Source organism: Syngnathus typhle, linkage group LG6 (genome assembly GCF_033458585.1).
Source record: "Syngnathus typhle isolate RoL2023-S1 ecotype Sweden linkage group LG6, RoL_Styp_1.0, whole genome shotgun sequence".
In the NCBI taxonomy this organism is placed as follows: Eukaryota; Metazoa; Chordata; class Actinopteri; order Syngnathiformes; family Syngnathidae; genus Syngnathus; species Syngnathus typhle.
This window is the reverse complement of record NC_083743.1, coordinates 5,975,287-5,992,516: the sequence shown is the minus strand read 5'-3', so window position 1 is coordinate 5,992,516 and position 17,230 is coordinate 5,975,287. Positions and strand designations below refer to the sequence as shown.

The window sequence follows — 17,230 nt, the reverse complement described above, 5'->3', positions numbered from 1 at the left end:
AAGCACTGTAGGTTTGTTAATGCGGAGCCATAAAAAGCCTTCTGCTAAATGGCAAGCTGCCTTTGTGTCGTTTTTATTTTTTTTTTCTCCGCGTCTCTGGCTGCAGGCTCTGCTGAACCGGAGAGGCGCGGGGGGGGGGTTAACAGGCCCGGGTGCCTTCCATTACTAGGTTACTGTGACCTGCCTCCCCGCTGCTCGCGAGCCAAGCGGGCTCGTCACGGAAAGGCAATAAAAGCAGAAAAAAAAGGCGCTGTTTGTATTTTAGCGGCGCTCACACTGAAAGCTGGGATGAAGCCAAATGGCTTCAAATGAGCCGCCGCAAAGCAGATAAGCGATCATTATTTCCAGTACTTTTTTCAGGTAGCTGTAGTTGAGTACTCATTCTTCTTGTGACTTTGACTCCCTACTTTTGAAATTGGATATCTTAGCTCATTCCTTTTTTCACCCTCCAAGGCAACACAAAAATTCTCTAATCTAAAAAAAAACAACCACACCTTTTTGTTTTAAAGTTGCTACAATTAGCATCATCTGTTAGTCCAAGCATAACGTGTACAGAGATGCCCCGATTACTTGTTTGGCTATTGATTTTAAATTGGTAGCACTCACCATTGGAGAAGTGCGCCCCCTGGGGGAAGCTGAGCTCATGGCTGTGTTCAGCTTCGCACGAGTACACAGCTTGGGCGTCCCTGTTGGAAGCACACAAGTTATGCAAAGCGTTTATACCATATTCAGGCTGTTCGCTTTAGCACCCCACGACTTGGACGTCTTTGAGAGTGTCGGGTACCTCCCGAGCTGCGGGGCTTCGGCGTGTTCAAAAAGCAGCGCTCTGGCAGCCACCCTGTGAGAGAAGCAAGAAGAGCAATAGCTGCGTCTTTACACTTTCCAAACAATAATACCACCAAAAGTACAGAACTGATAGCGAATACTAAAAAAATAATTGGCTTCCCTTTTTTTCTTTTTGTCTCCTGGAACTCAAATTTTCCACAACATTTCAACCTTATTTAAATTATTTTCCCTTATTTTTCAACGTAACACTTTAAATTAAAACCGGCTTTACAACGGCAGCAATCTTGATTGTTTTGGACCCTTAGTGAAAGTCAGAACGACACAATACGAGACATTTTCTTCTTTCCTTCCTCGGAATTATTTTTTTTTAAGTGAGGAGACGTCATTACGAGGGCGCACTTGACTCCCGTGAGCCACCGTGACCTGGGAGTCAAGGTAACGCAGAGCTGTGGGGGTGACAAGATGAGTCAAGAGGCCATGTGAGTGCTTTCACACATACAGTAGATGCATACACAAAAAAACCCAAACACAAATTATTTTAATGCTAGTTAATTTCTGACTGGCAGATATTGTTGCTTAGATGAAGTAATATTCCTGATTGTACATCTTTTTTAAACCAGTTTTTGTGCACACAAATGAGGAGGAGGAGCGCATTCTGCTGCTGGGTCACGTTAACCTTGAGAATTAAGAGCAGCTCTCCCACCACAGAGGAGATGACATACTAAATCGTCTTGGCGCTCGCACACGGGCCAAGAAAGTGCCCAGGCGGCGCGACATTTGCAAAAATGCATCTGACCTGATTGCCCTTATTGATGTGCGGCACACGCTAAATCAGTAATACAATGTGAGCGAGAACGGAGAGAAACACACCAACACTTACTGGACGTGTTTATCAGGGCACTCATTAAGCCCCGCAAAATCTGTTTACCATCAGGCCAAATTTCCTTAAATGTCCTTCTTGCATTGTTTTGATGAGCATAAAATTCCAATCTCCTGAAGTCGATTGTGCTGCGCTGTAAAATCTGACAGCAGGTTTTAGTTGCCAAATAGTGAGCCAAGACTTTATTTCAAGGGTTATAAGTCATCCAACAGGGTTTGTTATGAACGACTTGAAATACGGCGGGACTCAATGTGGCAGGCGTACTTACACTGAGCCTGGTCTTTGGTATCCGTTGCTGGCTGAGGCTGTGGCGCCCCGCCGCCGGATCACGAGCTTGGGCGGCATGTCCGGGGGGTCCGCCGATGGCTTCAAGTGATCGATGAGATCCAGGGTGGAGAGATTTTGGGCGGATTTGGAGTAGCTCCTTTGACCTTGAGGGAAAACAAAGAGTGAAAAGGAACTCTGGATCAAAGCAAGTTTCGCCACAATTGCCTGCAACCCAGGTAAGAACAATATTCACAGAACAATGGACGGGCGGTTCTGGATCACCTTCAGACACACGTAGTGACTTGAGAGAGGTTGCAGCTGTGAGATCGGGCGGTCCGGGTCCAGGGTGTCGTCGATGGGGGGCCTTTCTGGGGGCAACACCGGTGACGGACGGTACGCTGAGGGCGTCCTCCGACTCCACGTCCGTCGGGCCGGCCTCCTCCCTGGAACTGGACTCGGTGCTCCGGGGCCCGCTGGAGCGCAAGGACGCGGCGTCAGGGAGGATTGCACTCGTAGTTTTGATGCAGGACAGAGTCTCAGTCTTGGGGGGGCCGTTGTGCTCCGACGAGTGCGAGGACAGAGACTCGGTGCTGCCCGTGGGGGTGCTGCCTGGACTGCTGCTGCAGGCGTCGCCTATGCAGGGACCAGAGGGGAGGCACAACAGGCCCACGTTAAAATCCAGCCTTGATTTATAGTCTAAAAGGGAGCATACAGTTGTAACAGAAGCGGTCGAAGAACAGATCCCTGTGGGATGCCACAAAGCACAAACAGTTGCAGCAACGCAAGTCGTATTGTGTCTTGGTACTCACTTTCTGCGTCAGCCAGGCACAGGGTAGGAGTGTAGAGGCTGCGAGGCTTCCGGGGGCCGCTTGACATACAAATAGCTCTGCTTCGGCGGGAACCGGGCCGGGTCTGAGGCTCCGGAAGTGCCACGTTGGGATCCGGAGGCTGAAGGAAGATCTGGTAATTGCAGAGAATAATCATTTGAATGGATCTTTTTGTTCTTGAGGAATTTTACTGTGTCACACCTTGTTAAAATTCTCAATCAGAATTTCCATCACAATATTTTGGAACTTGATGTTCATCATGGCGGCCACGGTTTCCTCTTGCGAGCGCATCAGCGTGGGCCCGAAGATGACGCCCAGATTGGATACGGTCATCATGTTGGACTGACTCTGCGTGGACACGCTGCAGGGAGGAGGGAACACAACAAGTACGACAATGGCACACCTGACAATCAATTGACTATACTACGAGATAGGAGCGGACTCATACGTGACGAGATGTTTGATGAGCATCTCCAGCATCTCCTTGTTTCTCTCAGGGAGCTTATAGACCAAAGAATGGACAGCGCATACTCTGTAGTTCTGGTCGTCCGATTCTGAGATGTTGAAAAAGTTGCAAATTATAAATGGTTCATATCGCAAACAGCAAGAGCGGCAGGTTTACTGGACTTGATTTTTTTAATCCTGAAATGAACTGAGAATTGGGCTCATTTTGGCCCAACGTTTATTTTCATGAACTTACTGGCAGCCATGATGAATTCTTTATGCAGCTTGAAGGTCATTAGCGGCTCCGACAGACACCTGGAGACAAGGAAATAAATAAAATAATAACAAAAATAAATAAATAAATGCTAACCTGAGGTAATTCTTCAGGCCGCTGGTGATGGTCTTGTTGTCCCACGTCTCGGGATCCAGGTCCATGTCCACGGGCGTCTTGGATGCTTGGAGTTGACATGATTTTTGGAAAGTTTTCGACATTGAGGCAGACATGCAAATTGCCACCCTGCTGCCGCCAAAATAGCGCGTGAAGACAAAATGGCCTCCCAATCCTTACTTACAAAAAACCGTCGCCATCAGCCTCTGCACTTTGGAGTTGACGCCTCCGATCCTGTACAGCCCCATGGTGTTGATGCCTGTGTGAAGAGCGACACCGTCAAGTCATCTTCTGGATGATTTGTCGTGGCTTTGAACATGCCTCACCTCTGCTCTCCACCAGCTCGATGCATTTCCTCACAAAGTTAAAGCCGGCCTCGTTAAGGAACGCTGGATGACGACATTAAGAGCGGTGAGGGGACGTTCATTTGCATCGGTCGTCAATTCAGATCACAGTAAATATCTCAGAAAGTAACTTACTATTTTGGTGGGTGTGGCCATTTCATTAGGTACATTCTTGTAATATTACATTAAAAAAAACTAGATCAATAATTCCAAGATAATAATGCTCAGTTTTGACTTAAGTGTGCCTTATACACTATCTTGTTTACCTTATTATTCAAATTATTGGTTAAACAATAAATGTGATCATCTCACAAATAAAACACAAACTTACTCTCCTCCCTCTTGCTCAGGATGGCAGGCAGGTTGTAAATCTAGACCAATGAAATATAAAAAGAATCAAGGCAATAAATTAATTTGAGCTTGGTTGTAATGTCTAGCTAGAACCACACGAGGGCGCTATTAACACAAGTTCAGTGCAGCATCTAGACTCCTTACCGGCTCCTTGCCGTCCATGGCCTCCAACCACAGCCTCCTGTTGGACTCGGACAGCGCCTGCAGTGTCATGACACCGTGCCTGGGTGGAGGGGGAAAAAAAATGCTGGCTTCAGAATAATGTCATGGCCTTTGTTTGGAGTTGCTGTGGTCGATTGCCGGTGCTTCACACTCCACGCTTGATTGATGAAAAGCTGCACAGTGCCAGCCAGATTCACCACAATGCTCCCAGCATGCATCTGCTTTTTATCACCTCACCTTTTTATCACACAAAAAGCGCTGGAATAAATTGATTGATTACGGGGCGTCGCTCAATTCAAGAATTCTTACTACAATGAAGCCCACCTGCATTTTTTGAAGAAGTCTATTTGAGAGAATCTGGATTTATTTTCTCTGTAGTTTTCTCAAAAATACAACCATATTCTTGCAAGATGATGACTTTTTCTTAGAAAAAAAAAATACAACCTTATTCTCCGGCACCATTACGACTTTTTCCTTTCGACAAAATACAGCTTTCTCCGGTACCATTAAATAATTATATAGGCTGACCTTTTTCCCCTTCAAATAAATGTGACTTTATTCCTCCCTGCAGACTTCCCTTCAAAACTGTTTCCCCCTTCAACTGGTTTCCTGTAGTATATAGTTTCAATTTTTAGTGTGACCTGATCATTCAAAGTAGAAATTGGAAGGTTTGTTTCTCATGAGGAGAATAATCAGAGGCAGCAGAGGCACAATTTGACCCAGCGAGCCAGCAAAAAAAAAAAAAAGTAGCATAAAAGAAGGCGTGAATCACACGGAAGCAGCGCACACACACACACACGCGCCTGCGTGCACAAGCGACGAGGTTCCCTTCACGTACCGGACTTTATAGAACAACCAAAGCGGCCTGAAAAGAGTTCCGCGGCAGACGCCGTTTCTACGTGGACATGGAGACAGAAAAAGTAGAAATAAAAAGGACTGGGAATGGGTTCAAATGTCAAGATTACATTAATTTTTGATATTTGCCATTTACAAATTTGCTGAAAAACTCAACTATTCGCAGTTTTTACCAACCTAAATAGCAGTAAGGAATTATTTTCATGTACACGTACTGTAAAATGACGGATGTAAAACTGTTTTGGAAGAAACTAAATTTCCAGCTCAAGAATATTTGGGGGGGTGGGTACTGGATATGCAACAAAGAGGAGTTCATGCCAGACTCAAAAGGAGATGAAAACATGGAAGCCTTCCAGGATGTTAATGGATGCCGAACACCGTCGGTGGGTTGGCATGGAGGGTCGCTGCCGGGACACGTTGGGGTTAATGGAGTTTGGTGGAACGCAAAACATCTCACATGCATTTCGATCGAGCATTTTCTTCACAAAATGGTTGTACTTTTTTAACGAATAAGTTACCTACCTTTCCACCACCTCAATGTCGAAGCAGAAGCGCTTGTCGATGGAGTCTGTTTTCCTCCGGATGCACGACTTGAGCTTGAACATCTCGGACTGGTTGAGCACCAGACCGTTCTAAAAGATAAATGCTAGAAAACTCACCCAAACGATTCAATTTTAAAATGTACAATGCTAGCAATATTTAAAATTAAAACAAACCCCATGATAGAGAAGAAGAATCTGAACAAACCAAAAACACAATTCAGGTAATCCAGTAAACTCAATAAACATCAAACCCAAGGCCAAACCAACGACTAAACCACATTAGGCTAGGCTAACAAACCTTAAACCAGATAAAATGAAACTAACCGGATTAACAAATTCATCTAAAATGACAACTAAGACAACAACAGCAACAAGTAGGACAAATAAGCCAACTAAAATGAAAATAATCAGTGGAAATAAGACTCTAAGGAGAACAAAACTATGACTGAAATGTAAAACTAAGCTAACAATCTTAGAATTAGCAAGCCTAAACTAAGACCAAACAAACAAGACTATGCTAGCTAAAATGGTGACGGTAAACGAACTACCTGTTTATTGGCCAATTTAGTGTCGCTATTGCTCATGTTGAAACTTTTGCCGCCCTTCTCATACGTGCAGTAGTGCCTTGTCCAAGCGGAACCCAGAGGACCTAGAACGCAACCACAAAAACGACATGATCATTGGAAATTCTCATCGGCGTGTTTTTGGTTGACATTGTACGTTTCCGCAACAACCTTTACTCACGTTTCTCCTGCACATACAAGAAGCCCTCCATGCTCCAGCGGCCCGGAGCTTTGTAGTCCTGTTCGGCAGACCTGATCCTCCTCATCAACTTCTCCACTTCCTGTTTGGTGCTCACAAAGTTGTTGCGCGTCTGCGTGGGGAGAGAGGAACACGTTTGCTACTAGCTTGCGCTCGCTCGGTAGTCGACAAAAGTTCATCTGTTCGATTTGCGGCTTCCCTGCGGCTGCTGTCAAACGCAGCTTGTTCGTCTTTGACTCTTAAACTTTTTCTTTCCATTTTATTTTTTTTTAATTAAAGGGCACGATTAAAGTGGATGTTATGGAAAAATGGCTTTTTTTAAATTGCTTGCTCAGGGCAGATTACGACAGTTAAAATAAAAAAATCCCCCCAAAAAGTCAGAATGCAGTGAAAATAAATCTTTTTTTTTTTTTAAATTGGTCTATATAAATATATAACAAAATATGACTTATAAAAAATGCAGCGCGTGTCTCCTTTGGAAGCAGCAGCAGCAGCAGCAGCAGAGAAGCCTGCCGAGCACACGGGGCGAGGGTGGGGGGGAGATCCGGGTCAGCACTTACGTTCTGAAGGTTGAACTGGAGCTGCTGCTTGTACGGCTCAAATTCGTGCGCCAGCTCGTATCCCTCGTGGTAGAACGTAAACAAGCCCTGCAGGAAGGCCAGCAGCTGTGGACGAGCCAGCGGCACACACACACGGAAAGCGCATCCAAACACAAACAAGTTGAAGTGCAGGGAAAAGTTGCAGATGAAGTTCACGTCGGTGTGAGACGAGTGCTCGCAACTGCTCTATGCTTGAGCAGAGTTATGTTATGTCAATGACGGAATCATGTTCACACTCACACATACATTTGTTATTGTAACACTGATTAAGCCATTGTTTTTGTTTGTCCAAAAAATATATGAAATATATTAAAATATAATATTAAATATATAAAATAAATCAATCAATCAACACACCAACATGGATTTGATTTTCGGTCTGAGCTTGGCTCTATCAAAGCCTCATCTGCGGAGACATTCATCACGGGGCCGCAAGGTTGCGAGTCCCATCGCGGTGACCCCCGGGGCTAAAAATTTAAATTTCAAGGGGGGGGGGGGGGGGGGGGTAGTAATGGGGTGTCTTGCTTTGCAGTGGAAAGAAATACTTGACTCTCAAGTCACGTCTTCCACGCGTACGAGGGGGAGAGATTAGCTGTCAGCTTCTCCGATGGAGATATTGGGAATGACCGCACAGGTTGTTCTGGCAGGTCACAATATTAGGAACACCTATCTAATAAGATCTGAACTGGATCAAAAAATAAAAATCTCAGGCATACAAATGAAAATTATTTAAACTTACTGGCTCCACAAACTCAAACTTCTTCTTTTCTTGCACTTCCTGTATTTTGAAGACGTACTCGAGGGACGCGTCGTAGAACAGTTGCCTCTCTTTGTCAATCTGCGTGTCGGCCTGCCAACCAGCAAAATAAAAGAACCGGGTCGGCGTCCAGTCAGAGAAAGGTGAGCCTGAGATTTAGTCCTCTCTAGATGACAGACAACGCTTTATGATTTAAAAAAAGAAAAAAAAAATGTTTGGTTTTACCTCTTGAAGATAAGCTTCTTTCTTTTTAGATGACAGGCTGAGGTGTCTTTCAAGCGTGGCGTAATATTTCTCCGTCTCCTTATCGAATTTCTTCTTCCCGTCCTCAAATAAAAAGGAATAGATAAATCAAAGGAGAGCTTAGAAACGGAACATTTGAGGTCCTGGGAAATGTTTGATGTCGCTGCCACTAGGTGGAAGTCAAACCACATTCGGACTTCACGCGTTGGCTCGGCAGAATTCAGAGACAGAAAAGCAGCACGTTTATTTCTTTTTTTAATGGTGGCGGAATCAGCAGCGGTTTTGTTTTACAAACAAACACACACACACACATACACACGCACACACACACACGAATGTTGTTGACTCTTTAGTGAACTCTGTGGTTCACTATAAAAAAAAAAAAAGAGTGAATGATTCTGTTATTTTACAGTAAACCCCCAGCAGGAGCATAAATTTAGTAGCAGCTCCGCTTGGGGGTAAAAATATATATTTTTTTTCTCTCTACATAGAGAGAGAGAGAGAGAGTGGACGGATGACGTTTGTATATTTTCCAAGATGGTCCCCGAGGTCTGAGAAAAGGTTCCCAGGAGAGGAACAGGAAATGGGCTTTTCATACCAGACGGCCATCTCGCAAGCATGTAAGAACACAAAGCTCAACTTTTAACACCCTCGCCAAATATGATCCAAATCAGAAGGTTCTCCTCTACCAAGGCATTTTTGTGTACTGACCTCTTGGGCCAAACCACTTTAACAGAAAAGGGAGGGGGTTGAAACTAGAGCCTCCTTGTTTGTTTTCATTCCCATGGCCCCGATGTTCAGCAAGCCGACTGGACCCTCAAGAACGTTCCGCCTGAGCGGGTTGAAACTCACCGCGAGACTCCACGACAAAACAATCCCACACGGGAGCGAGAGAAAGAGAAATCAATAGATAATTTGACGAGGCTTCTTATTTCCATCTAGGCGGTGGTGTCTGGCATGCAATTGATTTTTCTCGGCAGAGGATGAAGGGGGTGCTGTTGTCGACAACGACAGGCAACACAAACAGGTGTCGGGATAAATAAACATGATTAAAAGTATGATACGACGCTGACAGCAAATATATTTCCCCCAAGAACCCGGGATGTACTTTTTCTTTGAGGGGAAAAAGAAGAAAAGTGCCGTTGACATGACATTATTTTGGAAGCAAGCATACGAGTGAATTCCCCCCCCTCGGGAAAGCAAAAACATACGCACGCACACACACGACGGTAATCAGAATAAATTAAGTAGTGGCGTTTTATCCGAGGCTCCCCCGCGGCCAAAGCGGGAGTCCGACCAGCACACGCACGCCACTAGCGGCTTGCTCGCCACCTCCCTCCCGACAAGCAATTTAGCGCTGCGGGGACTCGAGAGTGAAGGCGGAGCAGCGTGAAAATGTGACGAGGGGCAAGTCGCATTCTGTCCCGCTGTTTTGTTTGTTTCCCAGCCAGTGGTGGCAAGTAATTAAGTACAAATACTTTTGTCCGTCAAAGGAATTTAGTTAATTGACCGGAGTCGAAGCTGCGCAGTTCGCAAAGATCTTCACAGTCTGATTATTTTTCTTGCTTTTAACTGTGCATCTTTTATGGACCTTGAAAAAAATAAAATAAAATAATTAGAGCCGCAAGTGAGCTGGAGTCCATCCCAGCCGAGATTGGGGAAAAACTTGGCAAGGTGTAAATTGAAACATTATGCAGGACGTTTTGCCACCACTGGAAGCAAAACTGAATTTTGTAGCCAGCTAAGAGTAAAAATTGCCGCTCTTAATACTCGCACAACGTTTCAGTCGACCTCTTTGACACTTTGGTCTCGTTAATAACAAACATGTTAAGCAAGCAATAGATATGCGTTTATGCCCCAACAGTCCACCCCAGAAGGAATCTTTGACCCAAACTGATCCCGAGTGCCCGAGGGTAATCAGCTGGCTGGGAAAACAACGCAAACAAAGCACTCGTAAAAAAACGACACACACACACACACACTCAACAACACACTCCGCAGCACCTTCGAGATTTCCCCATCTGATGGCTTTGTACTCTCGTGAATAAATTGCGCACTGGAAGAGAATATTTCGGAATGCCTGTTGTGTGTTTAGATGCCAGCTTTAGTATAAAACGCACTCGCCGGCAGTATTTTATTATTTGAATGCGATCCAATACAAGAGCTGTTCCGCAGTAGCGAATTTCATTCCAAGCGAAAATGTATTTCAATTCACAAGATGTGAATGTTTGGAAACAGTGCTAGCATTGTGGCTATTCTCAAAATAAGATGTGGCCATCGAGATGTTTGCGAGCCGTACCTAAAAATAAATAATGCAAATTTAAAATAAATGATCAAATAAATAAATACAAATAATACATAAATACAGAATAAATAAATAAATAAATAAATAAATGCTGATGCTGCCTGGTTGAAAGACTGTGGCCAGTCAGCGATAAGAAAGCTCACACCTCGCTAACATTCTTGACAGAGGCCCTAATGAGCCACGGGGCCATTGTCGCCTCACCTCGCTTCTCATCACCGTGGCAACAGAGGGAGGGCCAACTTGTGTGTATCTGCAAATGTGTGCAGTAACTAAAGGAAAATATGCAACTTTTTTTCAATGTAAGATTTTGCCAGTAAAGCAAACAACCGCGGCGAACGAGGTGTCACTTGCGCTCGTTTGAAATCTCTTCCCGGAACGATAATATGAAAGCGGGGGAGGGAGCTCGAGCTCAGGCAGCTCATTACAGGGAGCTAATTTGTGGCAAAGGTGCCATCCAACAGTATTTGTATCCTCCCTTATAGAGGTTCGCTTATTTCAGATGTAATTCCACTTCTGACCACTAGATGGTGGAACACTGCATAAAAAGGCCTCTTTCAAATTTGGACTTCAATTACACCTACAGGAGATTCATTTTATCATGGACATCTTTCCGGATCATTATCAGCATGTAATTCTGTAGATTTACGATACGTGTAGGCATTAAAAGTTCACGTTAATGTAATATATTCCATGTACAGTATTTTCACATTTGTCAAACCTAACGTGAAAAAAACTAAATGTCACGTCACGCTTCAGAGACGGAATTCGCTCAGGTAAGAGTGCTGACATGTTTGAATTAGCAGTAGTCACGTATTCACATTCAGCCAGAGATGGACCTCAACGGTCACCCTCGGAAGATTCAGTCCCTTTTCCAAAATATGTTCCTTTTAGCATGAACGTGCTCGGCGCGCTTGTCATTGTTATGCCGACAGTGTGTGTTCGCAAGCTGTCACGAGATGTATGCGGTTTTCCCTGCGCCGGCGCAACGTCACGCGTCAGCGCCCGGCGGGGCGAAGCATCCATACGTGACTTCGAGGGATTACTCGCCGTGCAGCCAAATAAGGCGAGAACTGGAAGGAGGGGAGAAGGGGGGGTCATGCGGGGGCGGGGTCAGAAAGGCAGAGCATTGCTGCGCATTCTCGGAAGAGTGGAAAAGTCGCCACTGGTGATGGCCGCCTTTTATCTCTCTCCAGTTTGAGCTAATGTTTGGCCGTACGGGAGGAGGGGGGAGACCATTAGGAGGAAGTGGACGGAGGAAGAGTGACGTGGGTGGCAGGGAGGCTTTTAAGTAGCCGCTCTACAAACGTGGGTAATAATAACACCGACAAGTGCAGTGGGGGAATGGAATGCCCACATTTTTGTTTTTTTTACTAATTAAAAAATATATGGCATTTGATGTTTTTGAACTGAACTCATTCACTGCCATTGACGGATATAGACGTCAAATATCCAGTTTAACTGGGCTGGCTGTGAATGTGTTAATACAAACAGAGAAAAGGCAAATGAAATGTAAATAATCAAAACAGTCCGTTTTTTGTTTTTTAATAATGAAAAAAAAAACATTTGATGTTTACGAACTCATTCACTGCCCTTGACGGATATTGACGTCAAACGTCAATTTTAACTTGGCTGGCAGTGAATGAGTTAATATAGAAATAAGAGAAAGAAATAAGAGAAAAGGCAAATGGAATGTAAATAAGCAAATCATGCGGTCATGCTGCAATAGAATTCAATGGTTCGAGGTCGGTCGGGGTTTAAGATTTCAAATTGGGCTTTAAACCTGAGTTAGCTTTAATGACGGTTTCAAGCCAAGGTTAGGCTTTCAAGATTTCAAGCATCTGGTAGACTAGAGTTTGGATTCCATTTTGTACAGTTTCAAGCCATGATTAGGGTTTCAAATTAAGGCTTCAAGGCAGCCTCTGGTGGAGGTAACGAAGTACATATTGAAGTGGGGATTTCTGACGGGCCTCACGACGCTTAAGACCACATCGTAACGATGCCGACGGGCTGGAGTGAGCTCAGAGACTCGGCGGGACGCCATGGGAACCGGCGCAAACAAGCCGCCGCGCTTTCATTCGCCGGCTTCACCGCGCAACAAAGCAACTCTGCTCTTTACAAGTCGTCCGCGGGGGCCCATGCATACCCTGCAGCGAGCAGAACTTTGGCTTCGATCAGTCCCGTGCGGCCCGCTCGGCTGTGGAGCGCGTAACCGGATTAGAGTAATCTGATTAGAAGAAGAAGAAAAAAAAACGGCTAATACTCAAAATGAGATAGTGATGGCTTGGCACAATACGATAGCAAAGCTTGTTAAAGAAAATGCTGCTCTGCAGGATTGTGCAGAAGCATGATCATAAAAGTAGGTATACGGAAATTCCGTTTTGGGCTTCATTTCCATCTCGCACAGCGCGATGCTGTCAACGAGCTAATCGTACATGACAGAGCGGTTGCTTACCTTGGCGGCGCCGATCTGCTCCTTGCGAAACTTTTCCAAGGGAGTGATCAAGACGTCATCCGCGTTCTGAATCTGGGTGGGGGCAAAACAAAAGCAGACAAATGTCAGGCTGTGTTCTTCAAATTGAGTGTGGGGGGGATTTAATTAAAAAGCTTGATGTAGTTGTCATTGCGCGGCATCACGGCGACGTGACTGACACGCAAGCTCATGCGGCAGAAATGAGCCGCTCAATTGTCGGCTATCAAAAAAGATTAGGGCTTTAAATAAAAGTTTGGCTTTTAAATCTGGATTTGGGTTTCAAGTTAAGATTTGAGGAGATACGTGTGCCTCGCACATACGTGACCTTCTCCCACCATTTTGGAGTCATTTTTGTTTGCCTGCACGGCGGCGGCGACCTCTCCCCCGCTCAATCGAGGCTCGCCATCCGGGGCGTCTCGCCACCGGTTGGGCCCAGGAGCAGATAAGCCGGAGATGTATTGCCTCAATTATGGCTCACGTTCAATCCTCGGGTGACTGCGTTCGTTGAAGGTGCCGTTACGGCCTGGAAAAATTCCCGCGGAATAGGATTTCGCCCGTGGTGAGTCGATGACATCAGAGGAACGAGGGGGGAGGGGGGGCGCAAACGACACGGCTGTTAGCTTGATGGAAGGTGTTATTTTGTGCGGCGAGAAAAGTGAAATAATTCATCTAGGCAGCAGCAGGATGGTTTTTCAAAAGGCAGTTTCGAGCTTTGGTTACAGTCCCAAATATGGCGTAAAATCGAGTTGGGGCTTCAAACCAAGGTAGGGTTTGAAATTAAGGTTTTAAGACAGGGTTAGGGTTTCAAAGTATGGCTTCAAGCCAGGATTGGGTTTTACGACAGAGTCACGGTTTTAAGTTTGCTCCACGTTTTAAGGGAAAATAGCACAAGAATGTAAATGACATTTTAAAAACTAGTTTTCTTTTCTTCGCAGCAAACGGCCGGGTGATTGGAGACTCCCGAGTTTTTGTTTCACATCATTAATCACCGTGTAATTTTAGCATCCAAAACATCTGTCTGGGCCTACACGGACACTCCGAAAGCAGCTTTGCCCCAATTTTTATTTTAATCGCCATCAATGCAGTTTGAAACGGTGGCGGCGACACAAGCAAAAGGGCTACAAATGTCCTTGCCAGACCTTTTCCAGCATGTATGAATCATTTTATCATCCGCATGCATCTGCCGGTTAACCCCAGGACGACTGTCAGATAGGTCATTCATATACATGCAAAACAGCAGCGGGCCCGAGACGGAACCCTGGGGAATCCCTTTAGGACCGTCCTCGGAAAAAATTGTGCTCGCCCCCGGAGGTGCGAGTGAAAGCAATACATAAAAAAAAAAGAAAAACGCAATTTGGAATCCAACACACTGTGCTGAATGTTATGAGGGGAGATTTTTAGGAAGCCTGATCCCACAGGAAGTCCCGAATCCAGCACAAATTAAGTAGATAAAGAGAAGCATACTTGCTTTGACCTGGCTACTAATAATTAACACAAAAGCTGATTTGTCTTTAATGCACGCTAGCTGCGTATGCTTCCAATTACAATTCCCAAAAAGTACAAAGAACAGAAGATAGTTTTGACATTCAAACTGCTTAATTCGCTTTTTCGTGATTAACATTTGAGACGATACAGAATATATATATTTTATTTTCACTGGAGCACTCATTAAAACGTGGCCGGGTTCTAAACTGCTCGACTCCGGTGACAAATTGGCTGATGCGACAGTCGTTTTCTCTTCACACACGTCGGAATATCGGCCGGCCCGGCGCTCATTAGCGTAGCGTGTGATGCATGCGCTCAATTGGAGATAAGGTCAGCCCTTTCCTCACTTGTTTTCCTCGCCGGGGGGGTGACACTTTCATTTCGCTATGTGTATAAAAAAAAAAAAAATCCATTCCAAATCGAGAAATGGGGGATAGCACGAGATGGGGGGTCTTAAATCACCAAATGGCGGCGCAACCACAAGAGCACTTGTGGGCCACTCCATCTGAAAGCACGCGAGGACGTTTGGCGGTCGTCAAACGACGCCCGGCTGTAATCCCCCCTCCGAGTGGCGGCGTTATCTACGTGCAGCGGGAGTAATCTGCCCGTGCGGTAATGTCATTTCCTCCGCTTTATCTCGCTGGTCTAATTGAGCCTGCGGTGTGCGTCGTTGCGCTTTCCAATGGAGACATCTAATAGCGCTCACTTGTCCAATTCCACTCGAACAGACAGGACGCTTAAATAGGTAGGTTGATAAGCAGCAGCACGCCCAAAATGGGAAGAATATGGACTTCTGCTTAGCTTACGATGTGCTCGGAACATGCAACCCAGGAAGGGTTTTGAAACAAGAGCGTAGATTGAAACGCGCGGTTGGTGACGCCCAACAGGGGATGACATTTTTTCCAAGGAGCACCTCATATACATTGTGAGAACTACTGCTTATATGATTCAAAATCTTCAGAATTTGTGAAGAAAGAATTTGATATTGCATCTTTATACGAGATAATAACTACAATTCAGTTGCACACTCCACACGGCCTTTTTCAAATCCATTATTAGCCACGTTGGCCAGGGCATATTTATGAGTCATTATCTGTAACGAGGAGCAAGCTCTCAGTCTGATATTGATTTCACTTCTTTTTTTTTTTTAGGGTCGTAGTGGTTGCTGCGAGCAGTCGGGTCTGCTGAGCCAATAAATTGCTGAGAAGTCAAGAGGTCACCAAACAACAGCATATTGCGGGAACAAACAAACTCAATAGCATGTGTTAAGCTAAATATGCCGTTAGCGCCGTTCCATTACGAGAGGTCGGAGGGAAGGAAGAAAGGAAGAAAGAAAGAAAGAAAGAAAGAAAGAAAGAAAGAAAGAAAGAAAGAAAGAAAGAAAGAAAGAAAGAAAGAAAGAAAGAAAGAAAGAAAGAAAGAAAGAAAGAAAGAAAGAAAGAAAGAAAGAAAGAAAGAAAGAAAGAAAGAAAGAAAGAAAGAAAGAAAGAAAGAAAGAAAGAAAGAAAGAAAGAAAGAAAGAAAGACAGAAAGACAGAAAGACAGAAAGACAGAAAGACAGACAGACAGACAGACAGACAGACAGACAGACAGACAGACAGACAGACAGACAGACAGACAGACAGACAGACAGACAGACAGACAGACAGACAGACAGACAGACAGACAGACAGACAGACAGACAGACAGACAGACAGACAGACAGACAGACAGACAGACAGACAGACAGACAGACAGACAGACAGAAAGAAAGAAAGAAAGAAAGAAAGAAAGAAAGAAAGAAAGAAAGAAAGAAAGAAAGAAAGAAAGAAAGAAAGAAAGAAGGAAGGAAGGAAGGAAGGAAGGAAGGAAGGAAGGAAGGAAGGAAGGAAGGAAGGAAGGAAGGAAGGAAGGAAGGAAGGAAGGAAGGAAGGAAGGAAGGAAGGAAGGAAGGAAGGAAGGAAGGAAGCTAATGTTGGCGGCGGCCAAATAGCAAAACCGTTTCCCCGTCTCTTCGTCTTGAGCCACATTCCCGCTAATGATCGCCAGCCACGGGCATAAAAAAAAATAAAAAATTGGGCAGCGCTCGCACCTATAATCACAATGACAGACACCACCTCCGCCGCGCCCCGAAGAAAATGGCCTCGCTCGTTAAAGTAATCTTAAAGGCGTGCGTTGTACAAATGAACATCTAATAAACATTCCAACTTTGTCATTATGATCAAATAAAATCCTCCATTTCATGCCGAGGGTGTGAAATGACCTTTATTAAAAAAAGCAGCGTGGTAATTGCTTTTGGCGGGAGGGTGGGAAACGAGGGAGGTGGAACAATCTGATCGTACGGCAAAATATTTATCTGGAAGCGGAAGCAAGGCCGCCAAAGCTAACCGGGAGCGATTCAGTCACTAAAGTGCAAGGATGGCATCGATTGAGCTTCAGTTGGTGTACTGCCAATTAAAAAAAAATAAAAACAAGAAGCACGCCATGTGAGCATCCAAACAAAAACAAGAACTGGCTTTAGCTGTCCAGTTTGTAAGGACAAGTCAATTTGGCTCAGTTTAATTTGATGCAATTATTTTTCCTACATTTCCCCTCGCTATCAGAGTCGGAAAGGTCAAGCTGTGCTGCTGGTTCTCTTTATATGTGAGGCACTACCTCCCCACTATGAATACTTCATGAGCGGCTCGAGAAGAAGCGTCAAAAAAAAAGAAGAAAAAAACACGCCGTTGCTGCGCTACAACACGGACCGTCGACGTGACACGCTTGCCTCATTGTTGCATTGGC

General features: G+C 44.9%; 1 protein-coding gene and 1 long non-coding RNA gene across 6 annotated transcripts in view; one reads left to right on the top strand and one right to left on the bottom strand.

The window, feature by feature from the left end:
• The window catches only part of LOC133155216 (rho GTPase-activating protein 42-like), a 30,164-nt gene that overhangs the window by 2,144 nt on the left and 10,790 nt on the right, over positions 1–17,230 (bottom strand). The window contains exons 5-25 of one of the 4 annotated variants that reach the window (XM_061280348.1): positions 12,965–13,036; positions 8,190–8,291; positions 7,947–8,057; positions 7,169–7,273; positions 6,591–6,720; positions 6,395–6,495; positions 5,827–5,936; positions 5,288–5,344; positions 4,432–4,510; positions 4,268–4,307; positions 3,919–3,981; positions 3,777–3,851; positions 3,575–3,659; positions 3,461–3,519; positions 3,209–3,314; positions 2,962–3,121; positions 2,743–2,893; positions 2,216–2,578; positions 1,935–2,097; positions 785–838; positions 607–686 (exon numbers count right to left, since the gene is read on the bottom strand). In XM_061280348.1, the coding sequence (XP_061136332.1) occupies positions 607–686; positions 785–838; positions 1,935–2,097; positions 2,216–2,578; positions 2,743–2,893; positions 2,962–3,121; positions 3,209–3,314; positions 3,461–3,519; positions 3,575–3,659; positions 3,777–3,851; positions 3,919–3,981; positions 4,268–4,307; positions 4,432–4,510; positions 5,288–5,344; positions 5,827–5,936; positions 6,395–6,495; positions 6,591–6,720; positions 7,169–7,273; positions 7,947–8,057; positions 8,190–8,291; positions 12,965–13,036 (2,266 nt within the window). The remainder of the gene's footprint in view (positions 1–606; positions 687–784; positions 839–1,934; positions 2,098–2,215; positions 2,579–2,742; positions 2,894–2,961; positions 3,122–3,208; positions 3,315–3,460; positions 3,520–3,574; positions 3,660–3,776; positions 3,852–3,918; positions 3,982–4,267; positions 4,308–4,431; positions 4,511–5,287; positions 5,345–5,826; positions 5,937–6,394; positions 6,496–6,590; positions 6,721–7,168; positions 7,274–7,946; positions 8,058–8,189; positions 8,292–12,964; positions 13,037–17,230) is intronic. The other 3 variants (XM_061280349.1, XM_061280350.1, XM_061280351.1) reach the window with 3 other exon arrangements.
• Positions 8,009–16,306, top strand: LOC133155220 (uncharacterized). 2 transcript variants are annotated; one of them, XR_009714618.1, is made up of 3 exons: positions 8,009–8,107; positions 8,745–8,827; positions 15,619–16,306. It is a non-coding gene; the product is annotated as an uncharacterized LOC133155220 (long non-coding RNA). The 2 variants fall into 2 exon arrangements; XR_009714617.1 differs by lacking the exon at positions 8,745–8,827 and having other exon boundaries at positions 8,013–8,107.